The sequence below is a fragment of the Lycorma delicatula genome, chromosome 8, assembly GCF_047948215.1.
Source record: "Lycorma delicatula isolate Av1 chromosome 8, ASM4794821v1, whole genome shotgun sequence".
Taxonomy (NCBI): domain Eukaryota; kingdom Metazoa; phylum Arthropoda; class Insecta; order Hemiptera; family Fulgoridae; genus Lycorma; species Lycorma delicatula.
This window is the reverse complement of record NC_134462.1, coordinates 28834495-28853582: the sequence shown is the minus strand read 5'-3', so window position 1 is coordinate 28853582 and position 19088 is coordinate 28834495. Positions and strand designations below refer to the sequence as shown.

The following is a 19088-nucleotide window of genomic DNA, read 5'->3' as shown; positions in this document are numbered from 1 at the left end:
TAAAAATCTTTAATGAAAAAAAAAATAACACTTGTAATAAGATTGTAATATATCTACATGTACATATTAAACAAATAATAATTTATTTAAACATAAAGACTAGTAGTCCATTTGGAACTATGTATACATATATATATTACAGTTATTATTTTAATTATAACAATAATTATACAAATATTCATATTACAAATTTATATATATATATATATATATATATATATATATATATATATATATATATAAATATTTAAAACTATGTGAACAAAATTAAAACAGTTGACAAATTAACATTATTCCTGCAGGCTTATACTTCAAAATATGTAAATAAGCTACATGCACTTAATTACAAATAGGACTAAATTCACAGCAATGTACTCACAGTAATATTGTTTAATCATTTATTAACACAATGAGAAAAAAAATTAACATAAAAAAATACTTCAGTTGCTTTATGAATAAAAATTATATTTATGCTTTTACAAAAAAATATGAAAAATTACAGGAACAACATAAAAAATAACATATTAACATACTATCATTTTTTACTTAAAATACAGATAGAAAAAAATAAATGCTCATTTATTGTTGATATACTGCAAAAATATTTTCTCAATTTTAAATATAATAAAAAAATTTTAAGTAATCTTTAATGAAACTATATAAACAAAACATATTATTAAAAATAATATTATCTACTAAAATAATTTAACAGTTTTATGTGATAAGTATAAAATATTTTCAGTAAAACTCAGTGAAAAAAATCTTTATGAAACTAAATAATTGTGAAAAAATTATATCTTGATTAAAGGTTTATTTAAAAAATGTGCATCATATTCATACATTAATACATCCAACAGTAGAATATCAATAATGTATTCAGCTCACTAATACAAATAAAAAACATTTTAAAAATTAAAAAGATAAAATATAAACTATATTAACAAAAACCAATAACAATAATACAATTAGCACAGTATCATAAATGAGACATCACAGACTACATGGTGTACTAATTATCTATTTCTAAAAAGTAAAAATGAAGAATTTTTGTTCATTATAGTTATCCTAACAATTAATATTTATTACTTTGAAGAAGATACATTAATTTACAAATTTCTAGTTTTAATGATTCTCAATTAATTACAAATTTGTCTAATTAATTCAATTATAATCATGAAATGAATCTATGATAAACTGTTTTCATCAACTTCAATGAACTATGATCTAACCTAATCTAAGAGGCATTTTTTCATTGAGAACATATCCTGTACTCGAAACGTTTTCAAAATTCAAACCATTTTTATTTCAAATACTTCTAATTAAGGAGACTCTACTGTAGTTGTAATATCATTATACTAACAAATTATAATAAATTTATATAGTCTTACAATTTTCTAAGAACCAATAAATAAATAAAATAAGTAATTATCACAGCATATAACATTTTTTAATAATACATACTTGATCAACGTATATAACGTTAATATTATGACTAAAAAAGAAAAAAAGTCATACACTTTAGATTAAAATATACATTTAAATAGAAATTGATATAAGTAAATTATATTTAACAGCCTTAATTACAGTTAATTAAATAATATAATAATTTTTGATTTACTTTAAATTTATTAAGAGGTAATTATTTTTAAGTTTTTGTTTTCTTTTATAAAAAGTGATTTAGAGAAGCAATTTTATAATGTGCTAAAAGCAGTATGAACTTTTAACTAATGAAAAAGCATTTGTCTATTATAATCAGCTATTAGTAAAAAAATGACATTAATTAAGCCATTAATAATTTATTAAAAAACAGAACAAAAAAGAAAAATGAATCTAGTTATAATGTCCATTATCAATTGTCATGACTATAATGGTTGTAAGATTATTAAAGTCAAACTTTTTCCTAAGATTTGTCATGTAAACAAGCTCTTATAAATATGTTTCCAAAATATGAAATGCAATTTCAGAATTAGTGCTTCACATAAGGTCAATTTATTGACAGTAAACAATTTTTAATAACTTTTTATATATGCAGCAAGATGCTTTCTTTCTTCATCGGATAAACCATTTCGTAGAGTACGACGTACTGAAATTAAAGCATAATGAATGTTGTTATATTACATATTTACAAAATTAATATAAACACATAAAAAAAAATAGATATATATATATAAAGATTAACAAGCTCCACAGTAAAAAAAGCCTTGTTTTATAATTAAAAAATCAATGAATGAATACAAAATTAATCATGAAATAAAGATTATAAAAAAGATTATTATTAAATTACTGAATAACTTCATGAAAAAAATACTTTATTATAAAAATCTAACACTGAAAACTGCTTTAAAAATTTTAATAGAATGGTACATATCAAACTGGTACATACTGAGAGACGTTAATTACTTTGCAACAGATATTTTTAATCCCTATACATTTTTAAACTAAATATTAAAAAATATGCTGTGATTATGATGATTAAAAATTGTGAGGATATAATATATATGTTTCCATTAGTTTTCCTTGTCTTCTTTTTAAAAGAATGTATGATATATTCACAGATGTAAGGCAGTAAAAAAGAACTATTCATCATTGAGTTTAGTACAACCAACCATTCATTTTTTTCTAATTGGGATAAAAGTTTGTTTGAATTGTTGAAAATTTGGAATGGATGTGATAATATACTTTTATATGAGTGTGCTCCTTCATTATAGACTGATTTCAAGATAAGCCATGTAGAATCAGTAATATTTTGTTATCATTTCAACAAATTTTAGATTGTAATTCACTGTTTTACTGAGCTGATAACTAATAATAATAATTTGGTTATCAGAATCATTAGGATAAAGAGTGTATCGCTTGACAAAAAGTAAAACAGATGACGATAACTACAAGCAGAACTATACGATGACTTCAGAGGGAGCAGATATCCTGGTTTTCACCAAAAAAATCATACATAGTAAAGGAATATCAAGAATGTAATATTTGCAAAGTCCTGGTAACAGTTGACAATGTCAGAAATTAGCTTTTTTTCAGGAAATGAATAGATTTTCACAAAATGTAAAAGTATATTTTTATCAAAGGTATTTCTTATCTTATTGTAATTTTAAAAATTAATATATTAATAATAGTAATAATTTTTGATTGATTAATGTAATATTCTGAGATTCTCTAGACGTCTAATATGGCTTTCTTGATTTGGAACCATTGACAGCTATGTCCCTTACTCATGTAGTAAGTGTACTTGTAGCGTGTTTCATTCATGGTTTGCAAGACCAGAATATTTTGTTAATTAGAACCCAACAATAAAAAGGTGACTGAGATCATTATTGAGGAGCTGTTAACAAAAAATATAACTGAAACTGTCATTCCTCCACATGGGAAGGCTATAACATAACCCCTTGTACCACTGTGAAAGACAATAAATATATTAATATCAATATAAATGTTAGTTTCATTCAACAGGTTAACTTTTGGGCTACTTGATTTTTATTTTAATAAAATATTTGCACATTGTAATAATGATTTTCATATTCTTTTCAAAAGCTTCTTTGAACAAACTAAATGCTTTAACTGCTTCAGTTATATTGTATATATTTTTCTGATGAGAAGTCTTAAGAGGTAGTCATTTTCAGAACTATAACCAAAACATTTGATTTGGACATTTTTATTTGACCTTCAATTTTTTCTTAAAATTACACAATTTTACCTGGAATAGAAATCAGGAATTTGCATGAATTTTATTTTAAAAAGATTATGTTTTATAATTATTTTTCTTATTTATATTAAAAAAAAAACTTAGTATTATATACGTTAATGTCTATATGATTTCTTTCACACAAATGTCACACTCACTAACTCAACATGCAGCCTATGATCATGCCGAATTTAAGTATACACAATGAATAAAAATTAAATTGAAGTGCAGATAACACATTTTAATCATTGAATTAGGTATGAGATATGATAATGAGAAAAATGAAAAATGTAACATCTGTTAGATAAACAATGAAATTTAGATACTGGTACTATTGTATTTATTTATTATTTTTAAAGCAATATAACTGACCTGTTGACAATTAATAAAAAAATTCAAGCAAGCGAAATTCTTCAAGCATTGAAACAAGCATTAATGTAATATATTTGAACATGCAGTAATCAAAGATCATTTCTAGACAAAACTCAGATTCATTTTTAAACACCACATTCATAAGGTGAATTAAAATAACTCTAGAATTTCATTTTTATAAACTTAAATGTGACATGCAACAATTTCATACATATGCTAGCATCCTTGTTGCGGCTTCACCCATGTTGCATGGTTACTTGTGTTTCCCATTGCAGTCAGGGGATGTTTAGGTGGTCAGGGCTTGCTTCGCTCACCCTTCCCATCTAGAAGATCTAGAAATTGGTTTTTAGATATTCACATGCAGATTATATATACCAAAAATAAAGTTGAAATCTTAATTTGCTTTTGACAAATTTAAAAAAAAAAGTAACTTTCATTGTTACTCCATTTAAACTTGGATTTCAAAAAATCTTTTCTTGGTGGGTACTTACACCATAAGAACATGTATATAAATTTTCATCAATTGATCTTCAGTAGCTTTTGCTGGGCATTGATGAATCAGTCAGTCAGTCAGAACAAATTGCTTTATAGGTATTGATAAACATCTTCAACTTAAAATTAAATAAAAACCTAATAAACATTTCTAAACAATATAAGAAATTTAAGCTAAAAATTCATGATTCAACAATAATCATCAATGAGTTTTTTATGATATTTATACATGAATAATATATGTCTTCAAGAAGTATTACAACTGCAAGCAAAAAAATTGAAAGTAGTATGATGTGAATTATAAAAATTTGGTTAAGTTTGACATGAAAATAACTTAATAAATTTGCAAAATAAATAACTACAAAATGTTATAGAATTTAAGAATACATAACTTGTAAATTAATAAATAGGAAATTCTCAAAAATTATTCATAAATGTAAGGTTTATTTTAACTGTTAAACAGTTATCATCAGCAAATACAAGGAATTAGTAAAGACAAATATTTAAAAAAAACTTTAGAAAAGATTTGACAAAGAAAAAAATTATAAATATTAATAACTGTAAAACCAATAACCAGTACTTACAAGATACGCTTATAATGGCTGTTAACTATTTCTCTTTTTATGTATAACTTACTATAGTTGGTTAGAATAAAACTACCATTAACATTTAAACAATCTTCTAGGAACTATCAACAAAGAATATTATATATGACTATGTGTATTTATCTATGTCTAGATTTAAGAGTAAGATGAACATTACTTTCCTCCAGCTAACAAAACATGGTAATTTTTGTAAAGACAAATCAAAATACAATTTTTGGGCAATTATGTAAAAAAAAAATCAGGATTTAGAAAACAACAACTGATTGATAATGCCAGAAAATATCTAGCTAAGTGAGTATGTCATATAATGAAATGCTGTTTTTAAACTGATTATTTAAAAGAAGGCAAAATAGATTTTAAAGGAAATCTAGAAATTTATAATTACAAAAAAAAATGGAACTTGTAGTTCATAGAAGCACGTAAAATTACACAATGTGATAAAAGACATCTTATCCTTAGCAAAAGTATGAGGCATATTCATAAAGTAAGGGCCGTCGACTTATATTTAAATATTAGCAGGTCTGAACACAGTTTCACAAATGCAGAGCCATCAATTGGCTACTTACGAAGCCACTGTAGTTGTTATTGTGATTAAGTAGTCGTTTGCTCGCCTGTGAATGCAGATTGCAATGTCTGCCACAGTCATTTTTCCCGCCAGTTGTAAAGTGCGCGCTGTGATTCGATTTTTGTGTGCAAAAGGATCTTCAGCTGCTGAAATTTATCAGGAGTTGTGCCTAGTGTACGGACCTACAGTAATTAGTGAAGGAAAGGTTAAATAATGGTGTCAAGACTTTAAAAATGGTCGCACAAATGTGCATGACAAAGAGCAAAGTGGCAGCAGGCCCAGTATTAAGACCGACGAAATCATTTAACAAGTGAACGGAAAACTGCGATGTAATCGGTGATTGATTAGTGCTCTGGTTGATGAATTTCTGTATGTTGGAGCAACTCTACTACACGATTGTCACAGAAAAGCTCAGATATCACAAATTGTGTGCAAGGTGGGTACCGAAAATGTTCACCGACCAACAAAAAAAAAGCAAAGAATGTGCATGGACAAGCGTTTTTGGACCGCTATCAAAAAGATTGAGATGATTTGTTTTTTTACATTGTTACGGGCGACGAGATGTGGATATTCTACACAAACGCAGAATCGAAACAACACTCAATGCAGTGGCATCATTCAAGTTCCCTGAAACCGAAAAAATTTAAGCAATCTCTGTACTAAAGTCGAAAAATGTTGGTTACTGTTTTTTGGGATGAAAAGGGTGTCAGTTTGGTTGATTTCATGTGTACTACGAAATGCTCACCAAACTGAGACGTGCGATCCAAAATCGACAACGCAGGATCTTCCTTCATGACAACGTGCATCCTTACACTGCTGCCTTAACCAAGAAGAAGATTCAAGATTTTTGTTGGGAACCTTTTGACCACCCTCTATATAGTCCTCACCTTGCACCTAGCAACTACTTCCTCTTCTTGCATTTGAAAAAGTGGCTTGGTGGGCAATGGTTTGGAAACGACGAAGAACTCAAGACTGCCATTGCCAACTTGTCCAATTCCCAGGCGGCAAACTTCTACGCAGCAGGATTAAAGAAACTGGTGCAGTGTTACGAAAAGTGCTTAGAATTGAATGGTGATTATGTGGAAAAGTGAAGTAAGTAAGTAGTAAACTAAAATTGTAAGTAAAAACCTTTTCTCACGAGTTAATTTTTTTTAATAACCTTACTTTATGAATATGCCTTGTATATACAATAATTACCATATAACATTAACTTGTGATAAAAACTAATAAAAAGGCTAAAGCAGTTTTTAACCTGCATAAAAAATAAAGGAAGTTATAAAATTTGATCTTAACATGTATTTTTAATGTAAAAAATATCTTTACTCCTATCATCAAGATTACATTCAATTTTCAAAAAAAAGATTAGGTAGTTGTAGGCTTAGGATTATATTCAAGTTAATCATTTGATTTCTCCGTAGTCAGTATTGTCAGAATATGAAATACTGTCTTTTTTATTTCAAAGTATATTTTGTATTTCCTGCTTTGATTTTCTTGATTTCATGAACTACAATTTATTCACAAAAGGATATTAAGCTTAAGTGATTGTCTAAAATAACCACAGTACAATTACTTTTTTAAAAATAAATTAAAAATTTATAGTTAGTTATGTAAAAAAAAAATAAAGTAACTAATCTAGCTTACCAAGAAGACAAATATAAAATGTCAGTTATTAAAAAAAAGGTTCGGTGTATAACTAACAAGATTGATTAGAAACAAAAAAATATATATATGTATATTTAAAATCAGGGATATTATAATTAAAAAAAAAAAAAAAAACAAAACAAAAACACAGGCATGCCAGATTCAATAATAACATTTACTGACAATGCCAAATACATGTTGAAGCTAAAAAATGGGTATTTAAAATTACCGATTAAAAGAAGTTATGCAGAGCCACTTATGTTGCCTTCAGTCATGTTGTCTCTTGTCCTCGATCTCTTAATTACTGTACAAGATATATACAGAAATAAAAAAAAACGATAAATCTACATTCATGAGTATGTATTACATGAAAGCATTATTCGAACATGCATGCATATTTTTGAATAAAACCTACTTAAAATAAATAAACTGCTTTTTACTATCTGAGCTTCATTTTAATCGTTTTTTTAACTATGAATTTTTGATGTAATTAAAAATTAATAAATAAAAAATTTTTACCATTAAAAATGAAATCACTTCTATGTATGTTCTATAATTTTTAATTTAATTTCATTATTATAATAATTAGTCCAATTAAGTAACTTTAATCATGTTTATATTCAGCTAAGTAAAAACAAGGACATGACATGACATTACAAAAATGCAATGCCATGGGAAAAATGAGTAATTATGTTAGATTTTAAAACATAATAAATGATTATGACTTAATAAAATGTTAACAATTACATTAAATTATCTTTAATAAATTGTTTTATAAACTGCTTTTTTACTTAATTTTTAAATACATGAAAATTTGCAAAATACATGAAAAATATTTACATGAAAATATTTTTTACCTTATTCGCAGAATGTTATAAAAAAAAAAACCTTAACATTTTTTCAGTATATTATTATTGTCACAAATGTTTTTAATGCAGTACACTCAGTAGTAGTGTTATCTGATGTAGAAGTGATTGCTAACAATATTTTAAATACTTATGTTTTGGCCCAATTCCAAGCACTGTTGTATTACAGTTGATGAGTCGACAAATTTTGCATTTGTTAACTTACTTCAAGCTTCACTTTAATCAATGTTAAATAAACTTTAAAATTATTAAATTGATTGAGTAACATTTAAAATAATGGAATTTCTTTTTCCCAACGAACTTTCAGAGCTATCTACCAGTAGCAACAATGCTACCAGTAATTTCTCTGAAGGTGTTGCTTATTAACATCAATAGTTCCATCTTTTGGAAGAAGTAACTCCATAATTTTAAGTTAATTAATAAATAAATTTTTAAGTACAATTATGTTATTTTAAATTGATAATTAAAAAATTTTTTTGACCGATGTCAGTAATTAAATTATCTTCTCTTAAACTAATCATATAATATTCAGCTTAAAACAATTAAAATAATATTAATAATAATAATAAATGATTAAGGAAAATCTACAATAACAAAAACTTAAGAAAACTGATATGATATCGTTATCATACAAGGGGCATTGGTGAAAGTTTGGTGTAAACCTGCCAGCACGATCTAGCCAACTGATGTATCTTAATTATTATGATAAATATAATTAATTTCATTTATATAGATTTAAAAACAAGAATAATATCACTATTAAATACTTTTTAATAATTATGTATTTTTTTTCTTATATTATATGAATTTAAAATACTCATGTATTTTAATATCAAATATAAAAAGAAACTATAAATAAAACATAAAAAGGGATTTATTTATAAGTAATATTCTCTTCTTAAATTTAATACAAAATTGAATAAAAAAAAATATTTTATTCAATTTAATCTGCACTTTACTATGTAACTAAAAAATATAATAAGAAATAGAACAAAGTAATTAAATTAGTTTATCTACTTTAAACTTTTCTACCATTTACATAGAAAAATATCATGTCTTGTTTTGTAAATGTATTGTGATCCCTTTTAGAGTCTGAACACCTTTTTCAAAGTTAACTGTAAAAGAAATAGCAATGTAAATTCACAAAGATTCTTTCAAAATATAAAACAAAAAATTATCAGCTTTGTAACTGACATTGCTATGTACATATAACAAATACGAGTAAATATGATTTATTTAAATACCTTTTAAGAGTTTACTTGGTAATGGATGATAATTGATTCATAGAACAGATGTAACTAAATTAAACTTATCTTAAACAATTTATATATAATAAAACGTAAATGAACTTAATCTTTATTTAAGTCTGTAATAAATGATTAAATAGTAATTAATAATTATTTAAAACTGTTTTAAAGTTAATATTTAAATAAAATATACTACATTTTCAATTTATATAAAAGAAACAAAAATTATCATAACAATAACTAATTTATTAGTTTACAACATTAGAAATAAAACACATTTGATAATCTATTTTATCTACATTCATTGAGGTACAGGTATAAATTTATATTAAATTCAAAATAAAAGAATTAATTAGTACATATTTTACATTGTATTGTATGTAGATAAATAAGGGCAGAAATACACAATAATTGGATAATTAATAACTAAATGGTATCAGAAAGTTCAATTAAATATTAATTAAAAAAAAAAAAATACTCTTATGTAGAAACAAGCATTTATTTTAGAGAAATTTAATGAAACAAATTTCATTAAATGTTTAATGAAATAAATTAGACTCTTTTTGCTTCTGATACATTTATAAATGTTAAAAGTTAAAACAATGAATGAAGTATTTGATTACACTTAATTTCATCTAATCCTGCTACATAATAGTGTGTATGAATGCACGTTTTAATGAACTGGCTGATGTTTTTCTTCTCTTTATTTTGATTATCTTGGAAACTCTTCCAGATATCTACTTTTTAAAAATGAAATTGTTTTGTGTACATGCAATAAATAACTTGAGAGTCAAAGGAAGTAAATATATTGAGGATTTTTATCAGTTTTCTTAAACTATAAAAATATAATTTTCTTTTCTACTAAACAAATAACTAGAACTATCTATAATGTACTTAAAAGGTAAATAATATTATTATTTCTTTCCCTAAAATTTACAAACTATAAAAAAAGTTTTTTAAGGTATACTCAAATATTATTATATATTTTATAAAAAATTATAATTATAGCTACAAAAACTTATAAAATGCAAGTAACTGAAGTGGTAATTAATTTTTTTCAGATGAACTGTAGGCAATCTGTTTTTATTTAAATACAGTGACATGTCTTGAGTCTAACTTACTGCGTAACTGATTAATATTACTGAACTAAGCAGTTCGAATAACAATCAATGATTCCATTAATTTTAGTATTTTTGAACTTATCAGATAAAGTAAAACCTTTTTTTTGCCATTTAACTAGTTAATGTATTTTTCCATTCCTTATGACATGAAGTATCATCACAATATTTAGTAAATAAAAAAAATAATTTATTGTAGAATGGAAAATATAAACATCTAACGGGATGCTAAAAGATTACAATAGCAATTTTTTTTAGAAAATAAAATTGGACAATATACTGATAAAAAAAATCACCAACAAAATTTAAATAAAACATTTAAAAGGGATGATTTTAATAAAACTAAAACGTTTTCCTGTTTTAATGACTTAATATATAAAAAATACATTTAGTTTATGAATACTTATCCTAAATCTAATTTTAAAATAAGACAACTAATATCAATAACATAAACACATATATCTCTCCATCTATCACCATACATACAGACACAGTTATAAATACATATTTATATAAAATAATTATATCAGTTCATTTTATGTCCAAGATAATACCACAACATTATACATTTTGAAACCATAACCAATATCAAACATGACAAAACCAACCACCAATTAACCCGCCACCATCATCATAACAATACCCACATGCCATCTGAATTGTATAAATACTGAAGTATATCAGTATTATCAACACTCTGTTTTTTTGTTTTTTTTTTTATAAATAACATATACCTTCAAAAAGAAAACATGTATGAGCAATATATTACTAATCAATCGTAACCATAAATAAGTTTAAAATTAATTAAATAAAATTATCAAGCCCCTGAAAAAAGCTGAAATGAATATAGTGTAGTAATCAAATAAGAAAAAAAAGATTGTATTTTTAATAATGGAGAAGTGAAAATAAATGTATAAACTTAAAATAATGTAATGAAATATTCAACATTCAAAGTTACTACGCATAACATGTTTCCACACACAACTAATACAATGATGAAAAACCTAACTGGAAAAAAAATGTAAACATAGAATACTGCTAAGATTAAAAAAACTGTTTGGTTATTTAAAAATTCATGGAATACTTGAATTATAATGCATATAATGTAATGTTAATGTGAGAGTACATATAACCAAAAATTTTTAAGCTCTGTATTTATAATGAATGCAAGGTAGATATGACTCATAGGAAAATAAACATTTGAATGACTGAATTAAAATTTTTAAACACTATAATCTTATATGATGAAACATGAGAGCATTATTTCATACAGGAGTCAAGTCATCATTGCTTTTATTATCAATGGTGATATTAAAGCTTACCTCACACACAGAAAGCAAAAGGCAGATTTTCTTCTGGGAAAATAATGGCAACTTTTTTCTGAGGTTTACTGGAAATATTCTACGTTCTCACTGAATAAAGAAGTTTTGAGTATTGTAAAATTTTACATACAAAGGCAGATTTTCAAAGATAGTTAAGTCTGCTATACATTTTAAGAAGAGTTGTTCATTCTTTTGTTTACCTCTTCTACGGCAATGTTTATTTTCATACTGTTGCTTTACCTATTGAAATATTGTGAGAAAGATAGAATATGCTATCCCATCATCCATTAAGTCAAATTTAGTTACACTGGCCTATCATTTGTTCAGCCCATTTAAGAAATTTTTAGAAGGGGAGAAATTTTTCTTGACTGAGAAAGTCATTAATGCTATGAAAGAATAGGCTGACATGTAAAAAACAGACTTCTATTCTGAGATTATGGAGCTTCCTGAGCACTGGAATAAGTTCACTTCATGGAAAGAGAACCATTGATTGAGAAATCACCTCATTGCTCTAAATAGATAAATTATAATAACTTTGAGATTCCTGTTTATATTGAACAACCTTACAGAGAATAGAGTTCCCTTGAATTCTGATAAAAGAATTCTGAGTTATCTTGATCTAACAAAAATTATATATTTTTTTGATTTGCCAGTGAAAGCATTTCTGATACACTATTAATGTGTTTGCCTGAAGATATTTTTACCGAAATACATAAATATTAAACATCAGCAAGCTGATAAAAATTGTTACATAAAGGTATCAAATACCATTATGTGATAAAATTAATCATTATCATTAAAGGATTAATTCAAGAAAAGATTTATAATAGACCATAGCTGAAGATTTTGAATGAGAACCAATCTTTGGTCATTTTTAAAGAAAAGAAAAAAAAATTATAACTTTATTTTAGTGTATAATGAAATATAGAAGATGGTTTTCAAGAACATTTATGAAGGCAGATATAATTGAAAATAAATCTTAAATCTTGTATCTCCAATAATTGTTTTTCCTATTTATGTAATTATAAACAGATATATTTAATGAGAAAAATTAAGTAAATGGAATGATTGATAATGAAAAATGCCAAAGTTTTGTGGTGGAAACTGGAAATTGAACCAAACTGCGATACACTGAACATCATTCAGCATTTCTATTAAGCTACAGGACTGGTGAATATATACTCTTTTTTCCAATGGCAGTGAGTGAAATTACAATATAAAGATTATTGGTATGTATATTATAAAAGCATATTGTAAAATAAAACTACTTAAATATGAAAAAAATTAACAAAGTGCTATTATAAAAGATTTAATTTGAATTTTTAAGTGAATTAAAAAAAAATTATATTACTTAATCATTTTAAAAAGTAACATTATTATTCAATTAAACAGGAACAATGCTTAAGAAATTTCCTTCTCCAATCAATCACCATAACTATAAGAAAGGTAAATGAATACAGTATTAAAACCTGAATTACAAATAATAATTATAAATTCAATTCAGACATATTGCAATGGTGGATGAGATGACTCACGTGATTTTCGATCGGCATGACGAGTTCGTTTTCTCTCTCTTGGTGTTGTACGTGTGGTGGGAGTTTTAGTAGCAGTCTTAACTAATGATTCAAGAATTTCATCATCAGCATCTGTTAAATTTCCATTAACTCCATCTTCCCTTGACAGTGGACTAAGTCCTGTATGACCTTAAAAAAAAATACAAATAAGTTTACAATTTATATTGTGAAAATTTGATATGCCTTTGTTTACCTAATATGGTATACCTTAAATTGATATACCTAATAAAGCTGCATATTCATTAAACTCAAGCATCTCTTAATTTTTAAAATAATTAGTCAAATTTTTATAAAGAAAATAACTAAAAATAAAAGAATGTAATGTTTTCAATTGCAAATCAAAGGATATTACTAATACGTTAAATAGTACCTAGATCCTTTTTAGTCCGTCTCCAAGGAAGAGAACCAGTCAAAGAGTTGTCTTTATTTGAATGATCATTTCCTAATAACTGTCTTAATTCTGCATCAGCCCGATCTTCTTGAGTTCTGAATTTTCCAACCTGTAAGGAGTAAAATAATATATAAACATTTATTATCAGCTAACATTTAATTTATTAGAAATCAATCGTTACTTTGTTTTGAAAATATACTAAAATTATGAAATAACCGTGTTAACAAAGAAATAGCATTTTTTGTTCTAAAATTCAGCAGAAAAGTTATTATTTATTTCAAAATTGTACATTTTTAATATAGGGTTCCATTACTTTAGAAAAATTGTTAGGCAACTTTTTACAATTGTTAGGCCACTCTTTATATACCAAGAGTATAATGTATGAATGTTTTATTATAACTATTAAAAAAAAACCAAGTAATAATAAACAGATTTTATTCTGATAGGCATATATGTTATATGTTAATATAGATCATGTCAGGAGTAGGTAGATATGGAACTAATAAAGTCAAATAATAAATAAAGTGAACTCTAGACATCTGGCATTTGAGAAGAATAATAACAGAATAAATAATATATTATTATTTAATTAATAATAATAATTAATTATAAGCTAAGCCGATGTAAATGTGTGTTACAGTACAAAAATAAAAGTGTATAAAGAATTTGGCAGCTGTAAAGAATAAAAAAAAGAAAACACAAATTTTTGTTTTGTTCATAAACCATTAGAAATAACTGAATATTTTTTAAATGATTAATTCGCCACATAAATTAAAGCTTGGGCTTGGGAGTATAGTAGGAAAATTTTTATAGTACAAAAAAAAAATTAATTTAATTTTGAACCTATTTAGCATTTGTAGATTTTGAAGGAGAAGATTATAAAATATTTTAGTTAGTAGGGAGCTCCCTTTGCAATTAAGAGCCTTAAGAGGTTTGTCAAAACACATCAATTAAGGTAGATTTAGAATATAGAATAACAGAAAAGGTAGACATAAATAAAGGTTTAAGAGAAGGCAGCTATATCTTTCCAACTCTTTGTAATATAAGGGTGTATAAAAAGAAATTAGGGTTTTAATTTGTTATATCACTTGGATGAGTTGTACAGCACTGATTTAAGACTAGAATCAAACAAAAAAAGAACGTTTTTGTTATGTCCATGACCATAGATTCCCTATCTTTCCTCTTGACAGTGCAATTAGAGAAGATGGTGCTGAAGAGTTTTGCAGAATGGCAAATGTGAATGTTTAGTTACAGTTACAATTGTGACATCTGAATAGCAATAATATTTGTCCATGGTATAATCAGTTTGATAAGACTGTGTAAAGGGAAGGGTATGGGACAACCAAGGATGTCCAAAGCAAACATTAACTGTCAGGGAGGCTTTCCTACATAGTCCTAAAATATCTGTTAGGAAGACCAACTGAGAAACAGCAGTGCAGGTGATGACAATGTGGAATGTTGTAAGGAAATCCTTATATATGTATCCATACCATTTACAGCTGTTATTGGCTTTGAAGCCTACTGAATAAGCTGTGCATGCCGACTTTGCAATTGAAATGTTGCAGTATTAAGATGATGACTTTCTTGATCGTATTGTGTTTAGTGATGAGTCAAAATTTCATCTTAGTGGAAAAGAACACTGATAATATCTGTATCTGGGTGTCATAAAACTCCCATGAACTCTTATAATGCAAATTGATTCACCTAGATTAAATGATTTTTGTGCAATATCCTGACGACAAGTTTACTGGCTGTTATTTTTTGCTGGAGTAGGGATAACAGGTTTGCTTATTTGGATAAGCTCTGTACATGGCTTTTTCTTCAACTGCAAGGTAGACCAGAGAATTTTATTTGGCAACAATATGGTACACCTCCTCACTGGCATAACTCTGTACTGGATAGGTTGAATAACATTTTTCCCAACCACTGGATCAGTCAGCATGGACTCTATGACAGAGCTTGTTTGGGGTAGCCTCTAAGGTGACCCGGTCTAACTCCCATGTGATATTTTCCTTTGAAGTTTTATAAAAAATCTTATGTATGTGCCTCCACTACCTACTGATCTACCAAATTTTAGACACAGGATTAAAGCAACTGTCACTCTGTTACTCCAAACATGCTGGTTAAATATGGGACGAACTCATCTATTGATTGGATGTGTGCCATGTGATGAAAGAAGCTCACATTAAACACTTAAAACTGTAAGAGTTACTCTTTAATTTTATTTGTGATTCATTATTATGAGTTAAAGAGGTTAAAGAAATTATTTGATATCAAATAACTTTAAAAGCCCAGTACTCTTTTATTTACTCTATGCATATTTGAAAATGCATTACACAAATGGAAATTTACATCAGAATGGGATATAAAATAATTTCTGTTAATATTCTTTTGTAAGTAGATGATGTAATTATTGAAAAAAAGTTAATATTTGAAAAAGGACTATACAAACTCCAAAATGCTTGTGAATACTATAAATTAAAAATAACAATCAAATTTTAAAAACCTGGGCTGTGATATATCATTTAGAGTTGATGATACGATAATAAAGAATTTGTTGTCTCTAAAAAAGTAATACAATAATTTACAGGCTAGAAATGCAGTTCTTAAGACCAAAATTTGATGCATATTAAGAGATAAAATAAGAAATCAAGATATCTATAAATTTGAACATTTTTATGTTAGAACATAAAATTAAACATTACAAAAATAATTGATGTCAACGGTTGGAAAGGATGGATTAGTTTGTGATTCTAAGGTAAATATAGAGGTACTGGTTAGAGAGATGTTGGTTGAGCTCAGAGACAATGGTTTCTGGAATAGCCATTCTTGTCTTATTCCCGAAGTAAAGAAAGAGTAGACAAAAATTTGTCAAGGCTGAACACGATTTGAATCATGGACATTTATCTATAGAAGACCAGATGCTATCATTCTATCATGGAGACTGGCAACTGAGACTATCAACTCCCTTCAATTGAACTGACCAGACAAAGTTAAGAATCAAAAAGATTCTTCTCCAATACTTATGAATGAAAATAACAATCATTTATTACAGAAAAAATTAAAAACTGTGGAACATCACTCAAATTTAAATTTAATACCAGCATACAAGCAAAACAAATCAGGTGAACCACAGGATTTTGAAGAAATCTTGCACTATTTTGTTGTGTTTAAAATTTGATTATGTATAAAAAGAGATGTTGCTATCAACTGTAACAATACTTATATTTAAAAAAAAATTTTTTGAAAGTTTTAAAAATGTATCTATTTTTAAATATTAATAACAGCAGGATTTCCTCTCATCTGTAAGGCTCTTCTTTCCTAACACAAGAATACTTCCAGGGAAAATATATAATAATCATGTAGATCAAAAACAAACTTAAGACAGGAATTTAAAAATCTTCAAAAATAATTTCTAAAACAAGGTCAATTATAAGGGCCAATTAATTATTTAATTAAATGCATCTGTTGGTGTTTTATAAACTTGTAAGATTTATTGAGGTTTTTTTTTCTTTTGGTTTTTTCTAGATGAAAAACACTTTGGCATTATCACTGCTTGGGCATGACATATTTGTTGTAATAAATAAGCATATACCACATTTTGTATCACAATCAAAATACTAAAATTTCATACTGCTATACAGCAATTGGCATGAATAGCTGAAGATACTACAGTAATCTAAATTATCGAAAACGGATAGCCCTAAGAAACTGTAAAACAAACGACAAAAACATTTCATCATCCCCTAGAATAGTTCAAATGTTAGTCCCCAGCTTAAACTTGCGACAAAATGCTGCATAACAGATACAATCCACAAGGATGTGATGCACTATCAATTGGCAGTTGCAGCAAGCACAAACTGGTGCATCTGTTTGAGTCATCAGACATCCATGAGTAAGCCTAGTGTGCCCTATTCACAAACAGCAGATAACCTCCTCTTGATGGTTATTTTTGCATAAGAAAATTATACTATAGCTGTGAACTCTTAGTAAATTACAAGGCCTAAATCACATGCTGCTAAATCTTGAAGTCCTAACTAATTAAGACATTTCAATTTCAAGGAAGAATGTACAGGAAAGTATTCAATTTCGAAATTTGATGTTGATGCTTTATAAGGCACTGAAAACTAAGAAAAAATAAATTTTAAACCAATAAATAAAAATCAGGTAAAATAAGATAATATGATAAGAATATTTACCTCAGTTATCATTTTTCCTCTAGTCTTATTTCTCTCTCGATGACTTGCTTTCTTTTCTAGTTGCTGAAGTACTCTCTCTCTAGTAGTTCGATATTCAAGAGCAAATTCTGATATAACACGGCAGAGTTCATTTGGTTTATTAGCATGTACTCTATGAAGTGGTATACCAAGCCATAAACAAAACTTATGATATCTGTTAATAACTCGTCTATGAACTTTTCCAAGTACTATTATTCGTTCTGCACAGTCAGCTAGAAAATCTGACATCCTAAAAAGGATTATAAAAATTATTAAAAAAATATAAAATACATAAATAGATGTAAATTATTGTATAAATACTGATTTCTAAATAATCTAATTTCCATTAAAAAAAACAAAAAAACAAATGTAATGAATTAATTTAATATACGATTATGTAATTCTATTGTTTAATTTTTTTGTAGAAATTGAAAAAAAAATAATCATAATACATACTTGACTTTCATATTTGTAGAACCATCATGCTTGGCAATGACTTTCAAATGATCAAATGATGCTTTACATTCTTGCTCCATTTTTATTATATTCGATGCTAGTTCATCAAAATCTACTTTAGAAGCTCTTGTAACTGCTCCAATCTAAAAATAAAATAACAAATTGTTTATAAATGTTAATACTGACATTTAAAAAAAAAACATATTATTCTTGTCATTTTTGGCTTTGTAAGATCAGTTTAACAACTTCATTATAACTATTCCAAAACTAAGCATATTAAACATTAACAAAATGTATATAGCACAAATCATTTACAGTTAAATATAATTTTATTTTGAATCAGCTTCTGTTCATTCTGTACTGCATTCAATAATAACAGAAAGTACATTTTATTAGTTGTGCACATAATTTTCTTTTAAATTTTTTATAATTAAAAATTTCAAATTGGTAAAATGTGTAAAAGCTGGGGAAATAATGAAAACCAGAAAGCTGATATTATGGAAGTAATAGCCAAACTGTTATCTTGCTATA

At 26.2% G+C, this 19088-nt stretch overlaps 1 protein-coding gene across 3 annotated transcripts in view; it reads right to left on the bottom strand.

The window, feature by feature from the left end:
- Window positions 1-226: 226 nt before the first annotated feature.
- The window catches only part of Fhos (Formin homology 2 domain containing), a 510750-nt gene continuing 491888 nt past the window's right edge, over window positions 227-19088 (bottom strand). For 2 of the 3 annotated variants that reach the window (XM_075373282.1, XM_075373284.1), the window contains 5 exons: window positions 18558-18700; window positions 18084-18351; window positions 13864-13993; window positions 13455-13622; window positions 227-2083 (listed from right to left, as the gene is read on the bottom strand). In XM_075373282.1, the coding sequence (XP_075229397.1) occupies window positions 2010-2083; window positions 13455-13622; window positions 13864-13993; window positions 18084-18351; window positions 18558-18700 (783 nt within the window). In that variant the 3' untranslated portion in view covers window positions 227-2009. Of the gene's footprint in view, window positions 2084-7595; window positions 7671-13454; window positions 13623-13863; window positions 13994-18083; window positions 18352-18557; window positions 18701-19088 lie in introns of all 3 variants that reach the window. The other variant, XM_075373283.1, reaches the window with a different exon arrangement.